Source organism: Camelus ferus, chromosome 5 (assembly GCF_009834535.1).
Source record: "Camelus ferus isolate YT-003-E chromosome 5, BCGSAC_Cfer_1.0, whole genome shotgun sequence".
Classification (NCBI taxonomy): domain Eukaryota; kingdom Metazoa; phylum Chordata; class Mammalia; order Artiodactyla; family Camelidae; genus Camelus; species Camelus ferus.
In genome coordinates, this window is record NC_045700.1 from 78,950,160 (window position 1) to 78,970,170 (window position 20,011).

Here is a 20,011-nt window from a genome sequence, read left to right on the forward strand (position 1 = left end):
AGTGACTGTCACATGAACTGGTGACAGTCGTGGATGGAATGCCCAGCAACCAGCTTTCTTAGCAAATTAACTGACTCTGTTGGGGCACAGGAAGGGCAGGGCAAGATGCTCATTAGTTTCTGTTCACACTATATAGTAGGGAACGGCTGCTGGGGTGTAGAGTAATGAAAGACCTAAGAAGGTGCGCTTCAAACAATAGCAACATGCCTCTCCCATCTGTTCTGGTGAACTTTACTCAAGGACTGTAAGACAGGCCAATGTTTTTGTCATTTAAAAAGCCAGATTTACTGTTTTAAAAGTCACACAGTTCTACACGATTATTTTAAGAAAATTCAAATAATTCAGAAAAATATAGATTAAAAAGTAGAAGAGTGTATCCCATCCCACCTTGGTCTTGAACTATGAGTTTACATGCATTGGTAAGTAAGGGTTTTTTTTTTTTAAATGGGTCAAACTATACACATTGCTTTGTTTTTCTTAACAACACGTCTTGGCCGTTTTTCCGAATCCTTAAGTAGAGCTCTACCTTTTTGTTTTTAAATGAGCCATGTTTGAAAACAATATCAACATTTATGTGTACACTGATGATAGGGGAAAATTATATTTACTGCCAATATTTAATAGTGGAGTTGATTATGGAATGGAAATGGTGCTAGTGCTCAGAAATGGGGTAAACTGACTCTGATAGTGTCAATTTACTAATTTTCTCTCAGAAGCCTGCACTCCAGAATCAGAATCACAAATAGCCTCACAAGGCTTTGAAAAAGCTGCTCAGTTTTCCGATGTGTAAAAGGAGGACAGAAATACTGTGTGTGCCGTAAGGCTGTAGTGAGGATTAAATGAGGTAATTCACACTAAGTGCTCAGCACAATTAATGATGATGACGAAGACAATGACGACAATGCTAACTCTCTTTTGGTCCAGGAAGGTCAGGCTGGAGTTGAACAGCAAGTGGGGCTTAAACTGCAAGGTTATCAATTCAGTAATGGATGCCTCTGGGGCTTCTTTTATTAAGAGCTACCAAATCTGTTTGCCCGTCTGGGAAGCCCTTTGGAGACAGCTCTGACAGCCTTCTGAGAGCTCTGTCAGCGAGACTCCAATTTAGGAAACCTGAAGGACCCAGGCTTTCAGGATCCAGAACTCGAAAGATTTCACGAAACCTTTGAGGGTACCAAGGACTATACTTCCCAGGGTGCACCATTCTAGCCCCTCTCATGACGTTGCGTCTCTCCTAATTCTCACCAGGCTCCGGGTTCAAACTACAAATCCCAGAAGACCTTGCAGCGCCGCTCAGGTCTTCTCATAACGCTAACTTTTTGAAGCGTAGCTGGGGCCGCGTTGCCTGCTGGGAAATGTAGTTCCACGGTGAACAACCCCGCCACCAACACTACCTCCAGGCCCTGCTCCTGAAATAAGACGAGCGAACTGGCAGCGTTAAAATACCGGCTCCTAACCGGCCACCCGGAGAAGTAATCTGGTTCGGGAGGGCTCTGGAGACGCGCCTGGGTTCGGGGTCGGCCGCGAACGTGGCTCGCTTTCCAGGCCTCTCTCTAGGTGAGAAGAGAAACTGGGAGGAAGGCGGCGGAGGCGGACGAGACCAAATGGTAGCCTGGGGCAGGGAGTAGGCCAACGGGAAGGGTGAATCCAAGTGGAGGTGATAGGGGTGGGAGTGGGACGTGGCTCTCCCGTACTGCGGAGTCGGGGGAAGGCGCACCCCCAAATAGCGTGGAACACAGGTCCCAGCGAAAAGAAGAGGGGCGTCCGTGTGGCGGGACCATAAGTTCGGGGCTGATCAATGGGACTTCGTTCCATGGCCTTGACTCCCCTGGCTAGTGGAGGCAGCGCACCAGGACTTGGACCTGGAAGTTTTGGGGGCTCAGGAGAGCCCTGGTTGGAAAGTTAGGCAAGAGTGTTTTACTCAGGGAGCCTGAGAGCTTCATCCGTGCCCCGGGAACAAAACCGTTCCCTAACCCTTTCTTAACTGCTGGTGGTTGGAGGAAGTGGGAGGTCTCAGGAGATAGATGTTTGGGGTTCTTGTCAAGGAAGTTCTTGTCAAGGATGAAAACCTTTGACTCCTCGGGGTCCCCATGTTATCATTGTAAGCATCACATGGTACTACGTTGGATGGAAGCTATTTATTCTGAACCAAGCCAGAGAAATTGGTTTCCAGCGCCCTGGGTTTAGGGTACTGTAAAAGTGACTCAGCTCATAGAAAAATGACTTAGGTAAATTAATTGGCAAGAAAAAAAGGGAGGGGGTGGATACAAAACAGAACACTAATGATCCTATTTTGTAATAAATTCATCTATCTTCCAAATACATGACATGTATCTATGGATATAGATAGGAAAAAATCAGAATTATTCTTTACTTTAAATTATGAACAGTGGTTATTGGTGGATGATGAGATTACAGATTAGTTTTACTCTTTTCTTTATGTAGCATCTGAATTTGTGCAATGAGAATATATATATTTTTTCCCCTTATTTTTCTTAAGAGTCACTCGATTGCCCCATGGTGGTAGGTTTGGAAAGCACGCTAAGGTTTGCACCTGACCATCTGCAGATTGATTTGCCAGGAATGATAAAAGGATTGATTTTGGGGGGCAGGGAGGCAGGTGAATTTAGTGTGCAGTGTGTGTGATGTGAATGCTTTTTTCCTTCTTCCAGGTTGGAAAGAGGCTATTTTAGCAAGGGTCACTCCATGGTATTTGGTTATTTTGGTCTATGTCAGTCTAATCCGTTATCCTTTCTAGTTTGAAATGTCACCCTTCTTGTTATCTGATGGATTTAATTGGCACTGCATAACTTTCTTGAGATCTGATAACTTGTATTGGCTGGTGCATGAGAGAGAGAAATACTGCAGTTGAAATAACCTTTTCAGCTTTGGATTTGATCGACCTTGCTTTTTGCTCTTTTTGTCAAGGTCATGGTTTTTGGCATATGGTACCTACTGTCCCTGTGTGTGTGTTTAATTATAAAAGAAACCTTAATTTATTCTCTGATTATGCTTCTTGTGCATTTCCTGGCACAAAAGCTTGTTAAAATCAAAGTAAGCAAATAAATACATTTAATGTTTATTTCAATATTGTTTTTCCTTCCTCAGCTTTTGCCAAGTTTCTGATTAAAGAACGACATTCCTGCATGAGCGTTTTCCTGTTAAAATGTCCTTGCCTCTTACAGAGGAGCAGAGGAAAAAAATTGAAGAGAATCGGCAAAAGGCTCTGGCCCGTAGAGCTGAGAAATTATTGGCAGAACAGCGTCAGAACGCAGGCTCTGGCTTCACCGTTGCTGCCACACCTTCCCAGTCCAAGCAGGGCCCTTCTCAAACCCCCCCCAGGGATCCTTCTAACTCAGGGAGCCATGGTGTTGTTTTCAAGCAACAGAATCCCAGGAGTTCATCGAATGGTGACCAGAGACCCCCAAATTCCCAGAGTTTTCAACTCAGCACCTCAACGTGGACACAGGGGACATGGAAAAGGCAAGAGAAGATGCCCACAGCCTGCCCAAGCCACAGCCCACCGAGCCAAATGACTGTCACTGGCATCTCCCCTCCCTTGGCACACAGCCCTCCAGAGGTCACCAGCCAACAGCTCTTGGGTTATGAGTTAGGTTATGGTCATCCTCAGGCTTCACATGAGACCACATTGACACCTTTTGCTAACACAGCTCATGAGCCTTTGGCCAAAGCAAAGAATTCCCAGGAAACAGCAGCTTCTTCCTCCCGACCCAGGGATCCTGAATCAGAGGCCAGGATGTCAAGACCCTCCACCTCCGGGCAGAACATTTCTGACATCCGTTGTGGCTCAGGGAGTGTGACGCCTAAGACAGAAGGAAGACTCCAACAGAAATCAGGGACCCCACTCCAGAAAGCGGCAAGCTCCCAGCAGGGAATGTGCATAAGGGATGGAGACCGTTTCCAGGTGAAGATCGGGTACAATGTGGAGCTCATTGCAGTGTTTAAGAGTCTGTCCAGCAGACGTTACGGTAATAAGTCTTCCATCTAGTTCTTGTTCGGATGTTTTGTCATATTTCTAGAATCTCTTTAACTCTGACAGTTTCTCATAAATATAAAGAGAGTGCATTGGCACATTCTGTCCATCCAGTTGTTAAAAATTTTCTATTTTAGCTCATGTTTCCTTTTGTAACAGACATGCCTTCAAACCGTTGCCCCACTCGGGCTGCTGCATGGCCATACAGAGCATAGATGGATATTTACTCAGAGGCAGATGCCCCTGCCAGGTGCTTTCTATGCCTTGTAGCACTGAAGCCTAACAACAGTTCTTTGCCATAAGTAGGTGTTATTTACATTTCAAAGGCGATGGAACTGGCTGAGCAAGATGAAGTGATGTACTCAGTTTGGTTCATCCACAAGGGCAGAGCAGAAGCATTATCCTCATTTATATTTGCTGTTTGTTCTCTGCAGGGATTTTGTACGGCAATAGGGGCTTTTCAGTCAACTGTTTTGAACTTAGCATTCATTCATTCATTCATTCATTCAATAAACCTTTGTTAAATATCCAAGTACAACTTATAACAACAGCCATCAGCCTCATTGTGGGCAAACCAGGTACTTCTGTTTCATTTCAGATCCTGCCACCAAGACGTGGAACTTCAGCATGACGGACTACGATGCCCTAAGTAAGTAGCTGTGTTGTTGCCCCTCGTGCAGGAAGATGCTGGTTTTGAAAAGTTCCTCTGGAGGAGCAGATGTCGTCTAGCTGGTTGTTCATATGGCTTTTTGGGTGCCAAGGCCCATCTTCCTTCTCACCATGGCCAGCCTAGTAAGGCAGGTCCTTGGGAGGAAGTCACTGGTCATATTAACAAAAGGTAGCACTTAAGGGAGCCTGCTACATGCCAGGTTGTTATAAGCCCCTTATATATGCTAACTCTTTTATTCCATATAACAGCCATTTTACAGATGGGAAAACTGAGGCCCAGAGAGGCTCACATAGCCAATAGGTTGTGCAACTGGGATTCAAACCCAGGCAATCTGACTTGAGAGTGCATATTCCTACTGGACTGCAGGCTCCAGCCATGCCAGGCAGCTGTGAACCCCCTGCTCCCAGGAAGGGTAACAGTTCAACAAACAATGCAGAACCTCACCATACTCTCTCTGTGGCTGGTTAACCCGAGAGTGCGGGGAGGGAGTGCTGCCCAGACTGGCTCCAGCCAGTGCCATGTCTGGTGTTGGTCGGGCACCTTGGGTGCCCCACACTGCCTTCTGAGGCTTTGCTGACTGTCTTCCACCAAGGTTTTTGCCACCTTCTCGTGGGGCCTGGAGCCTGCACCTCAGTCAGAGTCAGCCCTGGGTGTTCTCATCTCCCATTCTGCTTGTCAATCCTGGCAGCCACTCCTGTTCCCTCTCTGTCCCACCCCGTTCAAAAAGCCGAAAGCAGAGGGTGCATGGTGAGGTCACTCCCTTACCATTTGGGGGCACAAGGTAGAATTCTCTGGAGTCACCAGGACAGTTTCCGGGGATGATGGGACAGCTCCCTGCAGAATGTCTCTCCTTGGCCTCTACCTATTGAAATGCACGGCATCCAGTGTCATCTCTTCTTTTGGAAGCTGCTGGTGATCTTTTTGAGGAGCTCACTTTTACCATTATTTTAATCCATTTGTTAGGTACTGGGAGGAGAAGACCAGTGCTCGGGATTAAGACTGCAGTTCTTGTTGAGGAGGGGATAGCTCAGTGGTAGAGCGCATGCTTAGCATGCACCAGGTCCTGGGTTCAATCCCCAGTACCTCCATTGAAATAAATAAATAGACCTTATTACTCCCCCACCCCCAAAAAACATTAAATGAATAAATAAGTTAAAAATAATATTAAAAAAAAGACTGCAGGTCTTGACACCTGGTAGTCTCACTGTTGCTTGTGTTAAACCAGTGATTTCCACTGTTACAAAGTCTTTATCATGTCAGGTCAAATGTTTTTTTCTTTTTTACTTTTTTTATACTTTTATAGATGTATACAAAAGTAACCTACAAAGACTCTTTGAAAGTCTTTGTTTTGTCTTGTCATCTTTTTACTCCTGTTCTCTGACCACAGTGCACGGTGACTTGGATGACTTCCGCTTTTGCAAATTCATTTATGTTTTCTTGGGTGGTACGGTTGTTTTTGGTAATGCTCCACATGTTTTTTTCTTTAGAAAACTGTTTATTGGGCACAGAATTCTCTCTGTAGCTTTCATATGAATTTTGCTGATGATGAGTTGTTTAGCTCCTCTGCATCCTTATCAGTGTTTGGCACACTCAGTCTGCTTTCTACCAAGATACACCTTGAACACTCTTGCAACGATTGTGGATTTGTGCATTTGTTTCTTAATTTTCAGGTAGTTCATGATTGCTGTGTCTTCTTAGTAGATTATACTTTTTATTAATATAAAATATAAAGACTATCTCTGTCAGTCTTTAATGTCACTCTCCTTTGGGTACGCCTCTGAATTTTGCCTCTTTAACCTACCACACACTCGTCATCAGTCATATGGAAAGCATATCAATGTGCAAAGAAGAAAAACAGCCCCCATCTCTTCCCACTCACTTAAACACTGTTAGCATTTTAGTTTTGTTCCTTCCAGCCTTTTTTCCTGTGCATTAAAACATACAATATTTTATATATGCAATTTAATTTATATCCTGCCTTTTTCACTTGGTGTTCCTGCATAAGCGTTTTTATTTCAATGGTGCATATTAAACAGTTCAGAGTAATGAAAAGTGTATGTATCCATTATTGAACCACTTTGGCCTCCAAAAAAATGATTTCATACTGTTGAACTTAATATTGTTTTTTTGTTATTTTTGTCTTTTCCAAAATTTCTTCCAAAAAAAGAAATTAATGACTTTATAACATTCGATTGTAAGGATGGGTCGGAAATTGGGTAAATCATTTTCTTTTTGTTTAATTTTAACTTGCTCCCAGTTTTCCCAGTGTTAAAGCTGTAAGGAACATTTTGGTCTATAAATTTTTGTATTTTCAACTGTTAGTTGAGATAGATTCCTGGAAGTTGAATCATTATGACCACTTTTTAGGGCTCTTGCCATATATTGCCAAACTGTTTTCCAGAAGGTTTTATTCCCATCTGGCAATGCTGATGTCTGTTTTCCTAATCCCGCAGGTTTGGTAAGTAAAACATGGCTTTTTATTACTCTGATTATTTGTGAAGTTGCACATTTCTCCAAATGTCTATTAGTCCTTTCCCCTCCTCTTTTGAATTGGTTACATCTCTGTCTTCTTATCTTTGTATTTTTTTAAAGTATGAGCTCTGTTTATATTTCTTGCAAGTATCTTTATTCAGGAGTTTTGCCTTTCATTTCAGCCTGTGTTTTTTGACAATTTAGTTTTATGTCATCAAATCTGTTAATCTTTAAAATGTGTCAGTAATAGAGGAAGTAAGGTTCCAAACTGTGTGTTTGTGGCCTGATGGTCCTGCGTTCCTTCCTTGTCCTCCCAGCGGCAGGCAGAGCAGTCACCTGGGCATAGGGTTAAATGGGTGGTTTCGGGTGTGCTGACGCACCTGGGTGGCTTCTCTGACACGGCAACAGAAATTATCTAGTAAGTTTACTCATCCTGCTGAGGTTCCTCTTTCCCGTGTTCATTTCTGAATTCTGAGTTTTTAAAATTTGAAAACCTAAGGAATAGAAGAGTCAGGTTCAGGAAATACCGAAATTCCCGAAGCCCCAGTGAAAGCGCACAGGCACGCCTTCCCCATCTGGCAGTCCCCATCTCACCCGCCTGCCAGATGTAACTCCTGCCCCTGCTCCTGCTTTCCTCCTCTGCCTGCCTGAGCATCCAGGGCCGCATGAAAGCCTCCTGGGTCGTCATCTCTGTTTTCTTCTTCTTTGGCAGTGAGAGCAGCCCAACACCTCCCTGCTGTCACCCTGCAGCCTCTGGAAGGGGCCGAGGGCCGCAGGGAGCCGCCCTCCACTGGCAGCGGCAGCGTGGCCCAGGCCTGCCTTCCTGCAGCTCCCTCCCTCACCTTTGTCAAAGGGCAGTGCGTGCTCATCTCCCGGGCCCGCTTCGAGGCAGACATCGGCTACTCAGAAGGCCTGATTGCACTGTTTCAACAGATGGATTCCAGAAATTATGGCAAGTAATTGGCTTCTGCCTCGCTCCCAGGATGCAAAGTGGTCTGTGATCTCAGAGTAGGGTGTCTTCCCCTCTTTGAGTATTCTGAGAGGACTTTCTTAATAGAGTCTTCTTAGCCTGCTCCTCTATGGAAAGGTGCTGTCTAAATTGTTCCAGGTGGTTGAATACGTAGTGGGGCCTCTTTTGTCCTTAAAGGCCTCGCAAAGAGAAGACTCCTTCCCCAGTCACCTGGTCAGTGTCTTCTTGGTGGAAGCAGGTAAGTTACTGCTTCAGCCACTTAAACTCACCTATTTTTATTTTGTCCTTAGGAGAGCTTGAAAAATAGATGTTTGCCATAAAATTAAATGCCTTTGGGTAGACAAAGCCAATGGTTCTCAAACTTGAGCATGCATCCAAACCACCTTGAGGGGTGGGTAAAACACAGATTGCCGAGCCCCAACCCCAATGTAGACACTGAAGCCTGGTTCCCACCCGGAGATACTGATTTAATTGGCTTGAGGTGGGGCCTGGGCACTGGCATTTTAAAAAAATCTTCAGGTGGGTCTATAATCAGTCAGGATTGAAAACCACCAGCCAAAGCAGAGCAGTTTTGCTGTATGTTTTGTGAGGTTCTTCAAAAGCTGCCCTATCAGAATAAGGAACAGAAGAATTCTGAATTCCTGGGTTTCGTTCTTAGCTTGGGCCATGTTGTTTTATAAAACAGTGTGGCTTTTACGGATTCATATTCCCATTCTTGAAGTGGTTTTAGTGTTTCCTTTGGCAAGTAGAAAACAAACCTTTAAAACCTCCCACCTGAATGTGAACAGCTGAAATATTGACATCCAACCCTGCCCAGACGCAGACATCGAAAACCCATGATTGGCTCTGTTTTTATTTTATTTCATTTCATTTTATTTTTCATTTCATTTCATTTCATCCATAGCAGTTATCCACAGACTTCCCTGTTTGCTGCCCTGCCATTGTTAGGATCAAGCTGTCAGAAAGGGCCTCCTGCACTATTCCCATATCAAGAGTAGTCTGTCTGCCATAGTAAACAAACTTATGGTTACCAGGAATGAAAGGTGATGGGAAGGGATAAATTGGGAGTTCAAGATTTGAAAATATTAACTACTATATATAAAATAGATAAACAACAGGTTTCTTCTGTATAGCTCAGGGAACTATATTCAATATCTTGTAGTAACCTATAATGACAAAGAATATGAAAAGGAATAAGTGTACATATATGTATGACTGAAACATTATGCTGTGCAGTAGAAATTGACACATGGTAAACTGATTATACTTTAATGAAAAGAAAAAAAAGCAAAATGATCTGAAAAAATTATGGGAAATAACAAAGAAGGAAAAAAAGAGTAGTCTGTCTGCCTTTGGTCTTTGTCAGGTTACACCTAGGCCAGCTTGCTTTTTTCCTGAAGTGGACTCACTATGTCTACAGTGCCGTTTCCCTAACCACCTGCTCCCTCAGTGACCATACCTAGAAGAATTAACTACTGCCGCCTGGGAAGAAGCACTTGCTGATTTGGAGCTTGCTTTTCTCAGTGGGTTGATTGGTTGGAAAAGCTCTCTAAGTAATTGGCCAGCGCTGGGTAGTGAGATGCTCACTCTTCTTAGTTAATGTATGTAGGTTATGCTCCACTGTGCTAATCAGGAGGTGGCATCCTTGTTATCATCATCATGATTTAGAATTACTCCCCTTTTTTTTGAGTGTGCATTGTTTACCAGATACCCTTTCATAAGCATTTGACATTTAAATTTTACATAATCCTCACAAGAACCCTGTGAGGCAGGGGCTGTAGGATCCTCCTTTTTTCAGATGTGGGAGCTGAGGCACAGAGACGTTACATAACTTGCCCAAGGTCACACAGCCAGGAAGTGGCAGATCTGGGATTTGAACCAAGGCTGTTTGACTACTCTGGCCACATATGCAGCTTGTTTCCCATGTACAAAATGGAGCTAATAATGGTGCCCAGCTTGTAGCCTATTGAGGAGCCAAGGAGATGATGTGTATGAACCTCTTGGCACTGTCTCTGGCTTAAGGTAAGCACTGAATAAGTGTAAGCTACAAGTATTATCCTGACCTTGGAAATTCAGGGCATTCCTGACCTGCAGGGCCGTCCCCAGGGATGTGTCCCCTTAGCACCCTTTATCACCACTCTTATAAGCCAGTGCTGTCACCACATTTGCCTGTCTTTCCTCCCTGAATTCTGTGAAAGCCACGAGGACAGGGCCTCTCAATTTCTGTGTCCATAGTGCCAGGCACCCAAGATCAGCCACATCACGTGAGTCTCCTTGGGGGGTTATAAAACCAGGGAATGATTAAGTGCAATGACATTATATGAGAGCAAGGTGTCACATTTGCCTCTTTGTTTCTTGTCATTGCAGATGTCAAGACCAGGAAGTGGAACTTTCTCCTGGAAGAGCACAGTAAACTAAGTGAGATGCCCACCTTGTTTGTTTTATATCATGCTGTTGCTAAGCCTTCAATTGAATGTCTTTTAAAAGAATCACGTCCTCCCCTCTACTGCATTAATTTTGCATGCTGGCATACAGGACTGGTAGAGGTGAGGATGGTCCCCGTCTGCTGGGGTGGCGGCTTTACAGCAGGCCAGGCAAATGCAGAGCCTCTTCTTCCATCAGGGTGAGGCAGTCCTGTTCAAATTCTTGAGGCCTGTGAAACCTCCTACCCATCGAAGTACTGGAAGTAAGGGTATATGGACTTTGGGAATCAAAGGCTAGCTAGGATTGCTTGGCTTAAATGGAAGCTGTTTTGAATTCCTTCTGAGAACAGGCTCTCAGTTTACTTCTAGCACCAGGTGGTCAGTGAAGGTTGGAGAGCCTTAGTGGTTACAGGCTTCATAATGGGTTGAATTCTGAAGCCAAGGCCAGGGTGCGTAAACATTTAATAAGCGCTTTGGAGACTGACCAAGGGAAGGGCTCTGTGTACAGGTCAACTACAGGAAAGAAGCCAATTTGGGCTTACGTTTCTCGGTGTTCTGCTTGGGTGGGGCAATGGATCTCAGAGAGCAGCATGGTGTATCTCCTGGGCTTGGTCATATCTCAGCCTGTCCGTCACCAATCTTCCAGGCTGTTATGATCCTGCGGGGTATGAAGCTGGTACAGCATAGGTTCCTCCTGTGTGACCCTTTGAGGACTTTCTGGTACCAAAGGTGGTACCAGTCAGGCCAAGAGAGACATACTCCAGCTAAGGGGGGCTCCAAGTCATTAGCCGTCTTGCCCACCAGGCTAGGGCCTTAAGGAAGAGGGTCCCTTCCCTCTGTGTCCTTATGTGACTTGCTGTGTCAGGTAGGTAACTGAATATTCTGGGTCCCATTTGTCCCTTCAGTTAAAAAAAGGAGGAGGTGTATTTCATCCATTTCTGCCCTACTGAGAGAAATTAAATCAAAGGGAAGCGCTTTTAATTCCTTGAGGAAAGACTTGCTGTAAAGTCAAGGTTAAGTTTGAATACGATGAGTTACTTATTTAGTATCAGCAAACACTCACTGATGCAGGAAGGTTGGCTGACGTCGATCTGAGACCCCATGGCGTGTGCCGTTTGGAACCTGTAATTGAGAGCAAACCATTTGGCCAGAGCTGAATTTTTGATGATTTCTCTCTCACCCCTTTGTCTTTCAACCGCAGAAAGACATATAAATATGTGAGTTATAAAGGCTTTGACTTTTATGGAAGGACAAAAAGCAGGATGTTTATAGCATTAGCAGATAGACATAATGTTGAAAAACTATGACTCACAGTTCACATAGTGTTATATATAACAGTTCCAAGTCTTGTGGGCCAGGGACTCCTTGAAATGTCTGATGAAGACAAAGAATTCTTCACCCAGAAAAATGCACATAATGGCTACACGTAAGATTTTGCTTTTGATATCACTAATCCCAAGGGTCCTGAGTTGAGAATTCAGAGTTAGAGTCCAGATTGCTTTTTAACATGCTGTCTCATTGTTATAATGTCCTGTAGACTGTAAGGCTGATTCTCCCCATTTCACAGACTAGGAGAAGCTTGGAGCCAGAGAAAGGAAACAGTTGTTTTCCTTGTCTGGAACACTGCAGTGTTATAAGCAAGTTGGACTGAAATTACAGTTTTGAGTTTGTGATATGACCCATTGGGAAATTTAGAAGCCAGGTCCAGGAGCTAAGAGGCCCAGGAGGTGAGGTGCTGCAGAATATCAGTCCCCAGTTTAGTTCTGATTCCACTGTTAACAGACGGTAAACCTGGGACTTTGCACCTCCCTCCTCACCCCTAGGTCTCATTCCTCATGTGTAAGGTCAGAGAGTTGACCTGAGCAGTGGGCACGTGCGTATGAACCTGATGAAGGGGCAGTGAGAGCTGAGTGTGTGAGTGCTCACTGCTGGGGTGCGCCTGTTACTGTCTCCAGATAAGGTGCGTCTCAGAGCCTTCCTCCTCGCTCTCCTCAGGCGGATTTGGGCCCTCTTGGCCACGGTGAAATTGGCAAAAGGGCCCTCTGTTTTCCCCTGCCTGTCACAGTCCAGAAGGGTTCTGCGTGCCCCTCGATGGTCTGGTCTTGTTAGCTGCTATTTGAAAACACGAACATCTCTCTGCCTGGTGGCTCGGTTGCATACTGCCAGAGAGCTAGTTCACAGAGATGACTTGTCGGTGACTCATGAAGCCAGACGGCACTTTGCTGTCATCTCCCAGCACGGGAAAGGGCTAGCAGGGACAGCCGTTGACAGCGGATGGAGGCCGTCTCAGAAACACACTCAGCTGGTTGAACGAGCAGCGTAGGGCCGAGGGAGACGCTAGTCAGTAGGAAACAGAGTGGAGGTTGGATTTTTCCCTCTTCAGTGGCTGAAAGGACATAATGCTTACAAAGCACCACATTTCACCCCAGCTGGATTGTTAGCCCTTTCTTAGCTTTCATCAGGTATCTGAGTGCCGAAGATCCCTAGGATTAAAATGAAAATGGGTTCTGAAAGCGCATGGAGTGCTCAGTCTGTTGAAGTGTGCAGAAACCAGCACGCTCAGATTTAATTTGGAAGTATAAAACGTGTTTCTGCATCAATATAGACAGTCTCTTTTATATTAAAGCCATCAACCTTACCTAATTTCTTATCATAGTGATTCTGTTCATGCAAACTGTTTCCAGAAATAACTGGAACATACATTTAGGGAAAGACAGAAATGGGTTTAAATATACTGAAAATACAAAGCAATTTAAGGTGACCGTAGATGGCTCGGACGTCCGTATTCACACCAGTGTTTGTAACTGCCGATTGATGGCTGTGGCAAAAGACTTGGCATGGTGGTGAGGAGATTATGAAAATGCACAAACATATGGACTAGAGAATTAACAACTTTAGATTTCAAATGATATTGGGTAGAAATGAAGGAGACCCACGTTCTCTATCTGGTTCCTTCTGGATTCTTGAAGACAGTTAACCCCATGGTGAGTTACTATAACTCTCCTGGTGCCTCTGAAAAGGTAAAAGATAAAGAGCCATTGAGGATCTGTAAACAATGTTCATTCTTCTAAGCAGATTTTTCAGAGGAAATGATCACAGGGAAGAACATCTTGAAAGTTACAACTGTAGGCCAGCCGGCTGTGATGGGTTGTTTAATGGTAATTCTACCACCAGAGATTTCTAGTCTATCATCTTCTAACTTTAAAAATTTTTAACTTGTCTTCCCTTGCCTCCCCCACCCCCCAGAATTATGTTTTATTTGTGTCTGTAGCTCTGGTTATTCTTTTTCTGTTTCTCTATTGAATAAAGGGGTTTTTTTCTTCCCTCTTAATTTTAAAATCAGGTGCAGCTAAATTCCTTCGAAAGCAAAATCAGCAAAATGAATTTGCTTCCATTTCCATGTAGAGACCAAGGAATTGATTTTTCCCGCTTGGTTTAGTGACTTGGGCTAGAAGACGGGATTTCCCCATCTATCCTGTAGGGGTCTGGAACCAGCGCACTTGGAAGAAAGTGAAGACCCTAAATATAAGCTTTAACTGAGAGCCTTGGTCACTCTTAGTAATAGTTTAGACTCTAAGCTTAGCAGGGGTTGGCAAACTTTTTTTATAAAAGGCCCGGTAGTCAGTATTTTCGGCTTCATGGACTTTGCAGTCCCTGTCCCAGCTACTCAGCTCTGCCGTCGTGGTGTGACAGCAGCCATTGACAGTCCATACACGAGTAGGATGGCTGAGTTCCAGTAAACCTTGTTTACCAGGACAGGTAATAGGCTGATTTGGCCCACAGGCCTTAGCTTGCTGACACCTGTAAAACTCACCTCTGTCAAGGGGAGATGATGATTCTTTTATGGAAAGGGTCAGAAGTGTGCAGGGCCACGTGCAGTGTGATTGGTTGGCGGCCTTTGCATGGACTCTGCCCTTAGTCGTTGTTTGTGGTCAGCATCACTGTCCTCCTGATCTTCCTTGGAAACGCCGAACAGCTTCTTCGCACAGAGCGCGGTGCTTCCTTGCCTGTTGTTAGCTGGTGACTTAGAATTCTCTGACTGTGAAACACCAGAGTCAAAATAAAACATAGGGAGAATGGAAACAAGACAAAATTTATTCATTCTAAGTCTTGCTTTTCCTGGGGTGATTATTTTTTTTTAAGAATATGGGTTCTTATTTATTGAATGGGAATACCAAGATAAATTTTAAAAATTACTTTGGTTTTAAAAGAAATCAGTCATAAAAACATTTTTGCTCTTTCCAGTGTTTGTGTAGTGAAGAAAATCAGTTTTGCATTACTGACTGCCCTCTGGTTTGCAGACAGTGGGAATAGAGAGGGCAAGCTAGTTCTCCACAATGCATCTGTCAGCACCCAGTTTTCTCTCCAGTTACTATTTGGAGAAGATGGCAAGCAGCAGAATTCCAGCCCCTGACCTTGGTATTTCGAAGTCCCTGCTTTCACCACGGAGATCCTGGGCATTGACACTCCAATTCATTCGCCTCTGTTCTTTTTTCTAGTTGAAAGGGCGCGCTGCCTTCCCCAAGTTCAGCTGGATCCTTTGCCCAAGACGCTCACCCTGGCTTTCGCTTCTCAGCTCGAGAAGACGTCTCTCTGTCCAGTGGCAAATATCCCTGAGGCAGACCTTTCCGGGGTGGATTCCAAGCTTGTGTCTAGCCTGCTGCCCTTCCAGAGGACTGGGGTCAAGTAGGTCCTTCATCTTCCTCTTGCCCTCTCCTCGGATGTCATCACTCACCATGGACGGGTTCACGCAGACGCTCCTTCTTTTACGAAGGCTCCTCTTTCACTGCCATCTAGAAGGGTCTGGGTGTTAGCATGAAATAGCCGGGGTGCTGCTCTCTCTCTCAGACAACACGCTTTGCCATTTCAGTCCTTCATCTGTCGAGACATCCTTTGGGCCTCCTTTCACCAGGGCTCGGGCTCGGTTTCCCTTTCATCTTTCCTCCTCTGGCTCCTTCATTAACTCCGAGAGAGGTTGCCCACACCCAGCTCTGGACGACCCCCATCTTCAGAGTCCAGGTTCCTCATGGCTCCAAGAGAGATCGTTGGGTCCACGCGGTGTGTGCTGGCCTCTCCAGCTAACCTGTCGCCACTGAGACGCTGTTTGTGTGAGGCAACCCAGGGCTGACAGGCGTCAGAGCCAGCGCACGGGGGCTGTTGCCATCTTTTCCTTGATCGCTCTGAAACTGCCAATGGTACTTATAGCCTTTCTTCAAAACTTCCAATTAAATCCAGATTTCAATTTTCATTTCCCGAGGAGTTTGGTATTGAGAGAAGAGGGCTGTCAATCCCATGGTTTTTTTGTTTTGCTTTGTTTTTTGTTAGAACTAAAATTGAAAACTCCCTTTAATGTACAGGGCAGAATCCCTTAGATATGTATCAGCCTGCTCCAATATCTAAACAGTTCCTTTTAATAAGGAGTGAGTTGAGACCAAGAAAGACAGTCATCTGCCTAAAGTCACTCAGCTTCCAAAAGGGGAACTGGGGCCAAAATCCATGTCTTCGACGGTGGGTGCAGCATTTTTTCTTTAATACTAAACTATCCTGTTAAATGGCGTTCAGCAGGTGATTGTTTATCATCCTGGCATTGTCTTTGTTCTCATTATTTATCACTTTGTTCCTAAGCTGGGCTACCTCAAGGCAGGGTGAAAGGAAAGTATGAAATTCAGGGGTCTTTTTTGCTTTGGGAATGACCGGGGGGCTGAAGCCAAATGGATAGCTACCCCTCAGAGGCTGAAACAAAAGGCTCTCCCTGGATAATAGTTATAAGAGAAACACTTCCTCAGCACCTTCGAAGGCCCCAGGCGCTGTTCTGAGGGCTTTAAACATTATGCACCCTGGCAGTGCTCTCTGGGGTGCTTCCTGCTGTTAGTCCCACGTCATAGCTGAAGCACGAGGAAGTCAGACAGCTTGCACAAAGGCGTACAGCTCCCAAGAGGTGGAATTAGGATTCCAGGCCAGTTGGGCTCTGAAGGAGCAGGGTAATAACTCCACACCCCTTCACACACTGTTGGCAAGGGCTGCGGCTCTGAAGGGCTGGGGGACCCTGGAGGCTGCTGGGTAATGAGACCCCTTGCTGAGGCTGGTGCCCTGTCTTAGACAGACACCATCGCTCCATCCTTTCCTCTGGCTGTCCTCCTTTTCTCCAGCATCTTCTGTCTTTGCTAGCTTTATGCACACAGAGCCCTCTCTGATCTTGAGAAAGCCTTATTTTGACCCCCCTGCCCCATCGTCGTCTTTCTTCCTTTCCCAGCAGATCCCTGATGTGACAAGCGCCCCCCTCCCAGCACCTCGTTAGGGGCTGTTTCCCACTATCCTCCTTCCGCATCCCCTGGGCCTCACCTGCCCTGGGCTGAGGACGGCTCCTTCCTGGAACCCTCTCCCTCGGCTCCCACAACCTGATTGTCTTCTAGAGCTTCTCCCTACCTTTGGACGACATTTCACGTTGTCCCTATTTGTAGCCTTTTCTTCATTGTTATCACTCTGCCCCCTGTTTGGCTCCTGTCTTCCTGCTCTGGGGAGCAGGTCTCTCCTTGTGAACAGGCAGCCCATGCCTAGCAGCAGGGTGGCTTCACGTGGGGGCACGATGGCAGGTTAACCAGCACTGTGGGACTTGCGTGGTGCCCTCTCTTCACCTTATCTGCTTTCAGTTTTGCCATCGCGAAAAGAGGCCGCCTGCTGCTGGCCGATGACATGGGCCTGGGAAAGACCATCCAAGCCATCTGCATCGCGGCCTACTACCAGAAGGAGTGGCCGCTCCTGGTGGTGGTACCTTCATCCGTGCGCTTCACCTGGGAGCAGGTCAGCTCTCCTGGTGTGGTTTTAAAAAGAAGGGTTTTCCTCAGTGTTAGAGCCATGAAATGATAGTTTGGGAACAAGACCTGGGGAGCCTGAAAGATCTTGTCTCAGCTGAAGGCAGGAGGCTGGCCAGGCTCCTGGTTTTCTGGGTTAGATCAGGTTACGCCTCTAGAGAGGAAAGTCAAGGCCTTACCAAGCTCAGGCCTTGAAGTTGCACCCTCTGACTTTATGGCTCGGGGGCTTTGCACCCTGTAGGAGGCGGTGTGGGTGGGATAGTCACGGTCTCCTAGGAACCTCTATGGCTGGAGAACCCGACGTGAACATTGTGTTATCACTCAGCCACGAGCTTTGTCAGCCATAAATGCAAGGATCAGAGGGTTCCTGTGAAACCAATAAAAATCCACGCAAGCAAAGTTGAGGAAGGAAGGCCTGGTTCATCGTCCGTAGCTCTTCCCTGCTTTATGCTACCCGAGGCGGCTGTTGGCTTCCTCACGCTGTGGCTTTTTACTCAGCCCCAGGAGCTGCTCTTGGGGAAGAGGCAGCTCTGCCTGCAGCCAGGGGCCCTGATGCCCGATATGCCCCTCCGATCGGAGAGAAAGCGAAACTTGAAAAATGTGTGTCAAACCAGTATCATTCTTCTGTCCTTGCGATCTGAGTTGTGCTAGAACCTCTAGGAACTAACAGTTCGACACACATTTATTTTGTGTGTGTCTTCGATTCCCACAGCACCCTCAGAGATGCCAGGGAAGGGTCATATGGTAAGATGGTTATTAGCAGGATGGAGCCTGGAGAAAGGACTGGCACTCTAGTATCAGGACTGTGTCAGCCCAGGCTTGCCAGGAGCACCAGACCCCCGGCTGCTGACACAGGGGCACCTGGTGGCTGTCCACTGGCTTTGTAGCGAACACTGACATGAATATTTTCATCATCATCAGTGCCCTCGGTGTACCAGGCTCTGCTAACAATCCCTTATAAAATTCTTCTTAAAAAGAGATGCATTCGTTCCCTACAGAAACTTGCCATCCAGCTAAAGGTGACAGAAGTTGAACCCAGGCACCCAAAGTGACTGCTAACAGGCGCTTGCTTACCAAGGGGAAGTGTCCTGTTAGTGGGAAGTGAGGGGGCTGGGTCTGAGCACAAGGGAGATGACTGCTGCCCGTGGGACAAGGTTATGACAAATGCAGGAGGATGGGGAGAGAAGGAGACCGAGTTTCTTTTCAGGGGGTGTTAACACTGGTCCACGTGGAGAGTCAGCGGGTGGGTTGGCGGGGGTCGCAGCTGTCTGCTGCCAGGCCAGATCATCATTTCAGTTTTGTTCTGTCCTGTCGTCCCCAGGCCTTCCGTCGGTGGCTGCCGTCTCTGAGGCCAGACCGCATCAATGTCGTGGTGACTGGGAAGGACTGCCTGACGGCTGGCCTGGTCAACATTGTCAGTTTTGACCTCCTGAGCAAGTTAGAAAGGCAGCTCAAAACCCCTTTTAAAGTTGTCATCATTGTAAGTGACTTGGCACCATCTTTAGTGCTTTATCTCTGTGGAAGCTTTCTCCTTAAAAATTCCAGGAGTGTCCCTGTCCATGTCACAGAGCCTCACTAGGTTTCTAGGAGAATGGAAATCACTGTCTGTTTTGCGGGAAACCAACATTTCATTCCTCTCAGTTAGCAGTTCTCAGCCCTGGCTACACGTTAGAATCTCCTGGGGGTTTGTTAAAAACCTGTGATTTACTGGTTCTGCACCAGGGGTTTCTGGCCCCTGTCTCCCCACGTGGGGTCATGGATGGAGGCGAACATGTGGACCCAGGACTACTGGGGCTCCAGGAACTGCAGGCTGGACAGCACGGGCGTGTGCCTTCATCTGGTGCCTCTTGTCGGGATGACTTAGATGTGCATTCAGACAGTTGACAGATTTTCTTCCAGCCAATATAAAGACACTTCTCTCCCAAAAAAGTACTTTTTACCCTGGGTTTTTTTTTTTTTTTTTTAAAGAAGTCTTTAGTGTCCTGCTCTCAGATGTGGCGACACATCTTTTAATTGCCAACTTTCCTTGTTCTAACTCCTCTCGTACTTCATCAGGGAGGTCTGGGGACACCTGCTTCCAGCCTCCTCTGTCAGCACTCAGTGTGTCTACATGACTCTCAAACATAGATCTGAAAAGGTGTGAGTTTCTCCCATCCCCATCCCCATCCGTCTTGTTCCCACACCCAGTCCTGGTAACACATTCCAGGACAAAGCGTGTGGTGGGTGATTTCCAGGGGAAGTTTATCCTCACTTTTCCTCCTGGCAAAACAGGGAAACCCAGTGCCTCCAGGTGACATGAAATGTCCTTTATTCAAATGTGTGACTTGAAAAAGCCCGTGGTATTTTCTTCCTCTAAAAATAGGATTCTCCATGGACAGTGGCTTCCCAGACCTCGCTGCTCCTCTTAACCCAGTGATTATCTCACCTGGAAGGAGAGGCAGGGAAGGGCTTTTAGAAAACCCTTCCAGAGCCTCTGAATCGCCCCCACCAACCAGACTGCGGTAGAGACCATGCCTTGGTTTTCCCGGCAGCAAGCTGGTGGCCGTGGGAGGCACACTTATCCGCTCACTCATCTAACTAGAGGTTGAAACCAGCTCCACGCCCTACAGTGCTGTGCACGGAGGGTGCGGAGGGAGGAAGGTCAGCCCCTGCCCTCTGTGGAGCCGCAGTCCA

At 46.2% G+C, this 20,011-nt stretch overlaps 1 protein-coding gene across 2 annotated transcripts in view; it reads left to right on the forward strand.

Moving 5' to 3' along the window:
* Positions 1-1,359: 1,359 nt before the first annotated feature.
* SMARCAL1 (SWI/SNF related, matrix associated, actin dependent regulator of chromatin, subfamily a like 1) overlaps positions 1,360-20,011 on the forward strand; it is a 51,438-nt gene continuing 32,786 nt past the window's right edge. The window contains exons 1-8 of one of the 2 annotated variants that reach the window (XM_032480187.1): positions 1,360-1,554; positions 3,106-3,986; positions 4,590-4,640; positions 7,846-8,085; positions 10,471-10,521; positions 15,026-15,212; positions 17,177-17,327; positions 18,660-18,818. In XM_032480187.1, the coding sequence (XP_032336078.1) occupies positions 3,164-3,986; positions 4,590-4,640; positions 7,846-8,085; positions 10,471-10,521; positions 15,026-15,212; positions 17,177-17,327; positions 18,660-18,818 (1,662 nt within the window). In that variant the 5' untranslated portion in view covers positions 1,360-1,554; positions 3,106-3,163. Of the gene's footprint in view, positions 1,555-3,105; positions 3,987-4,589; positions 4,641-7,845; positions 8,086-10,470; positions 10,522-15,025; positions 15,213-17,176; positions 17,328-18,659; positions 18,819-20,011 lie in introns of those variants that run through there. The other variant, XM_032480188.1, reaches the window with a different exon arrangement.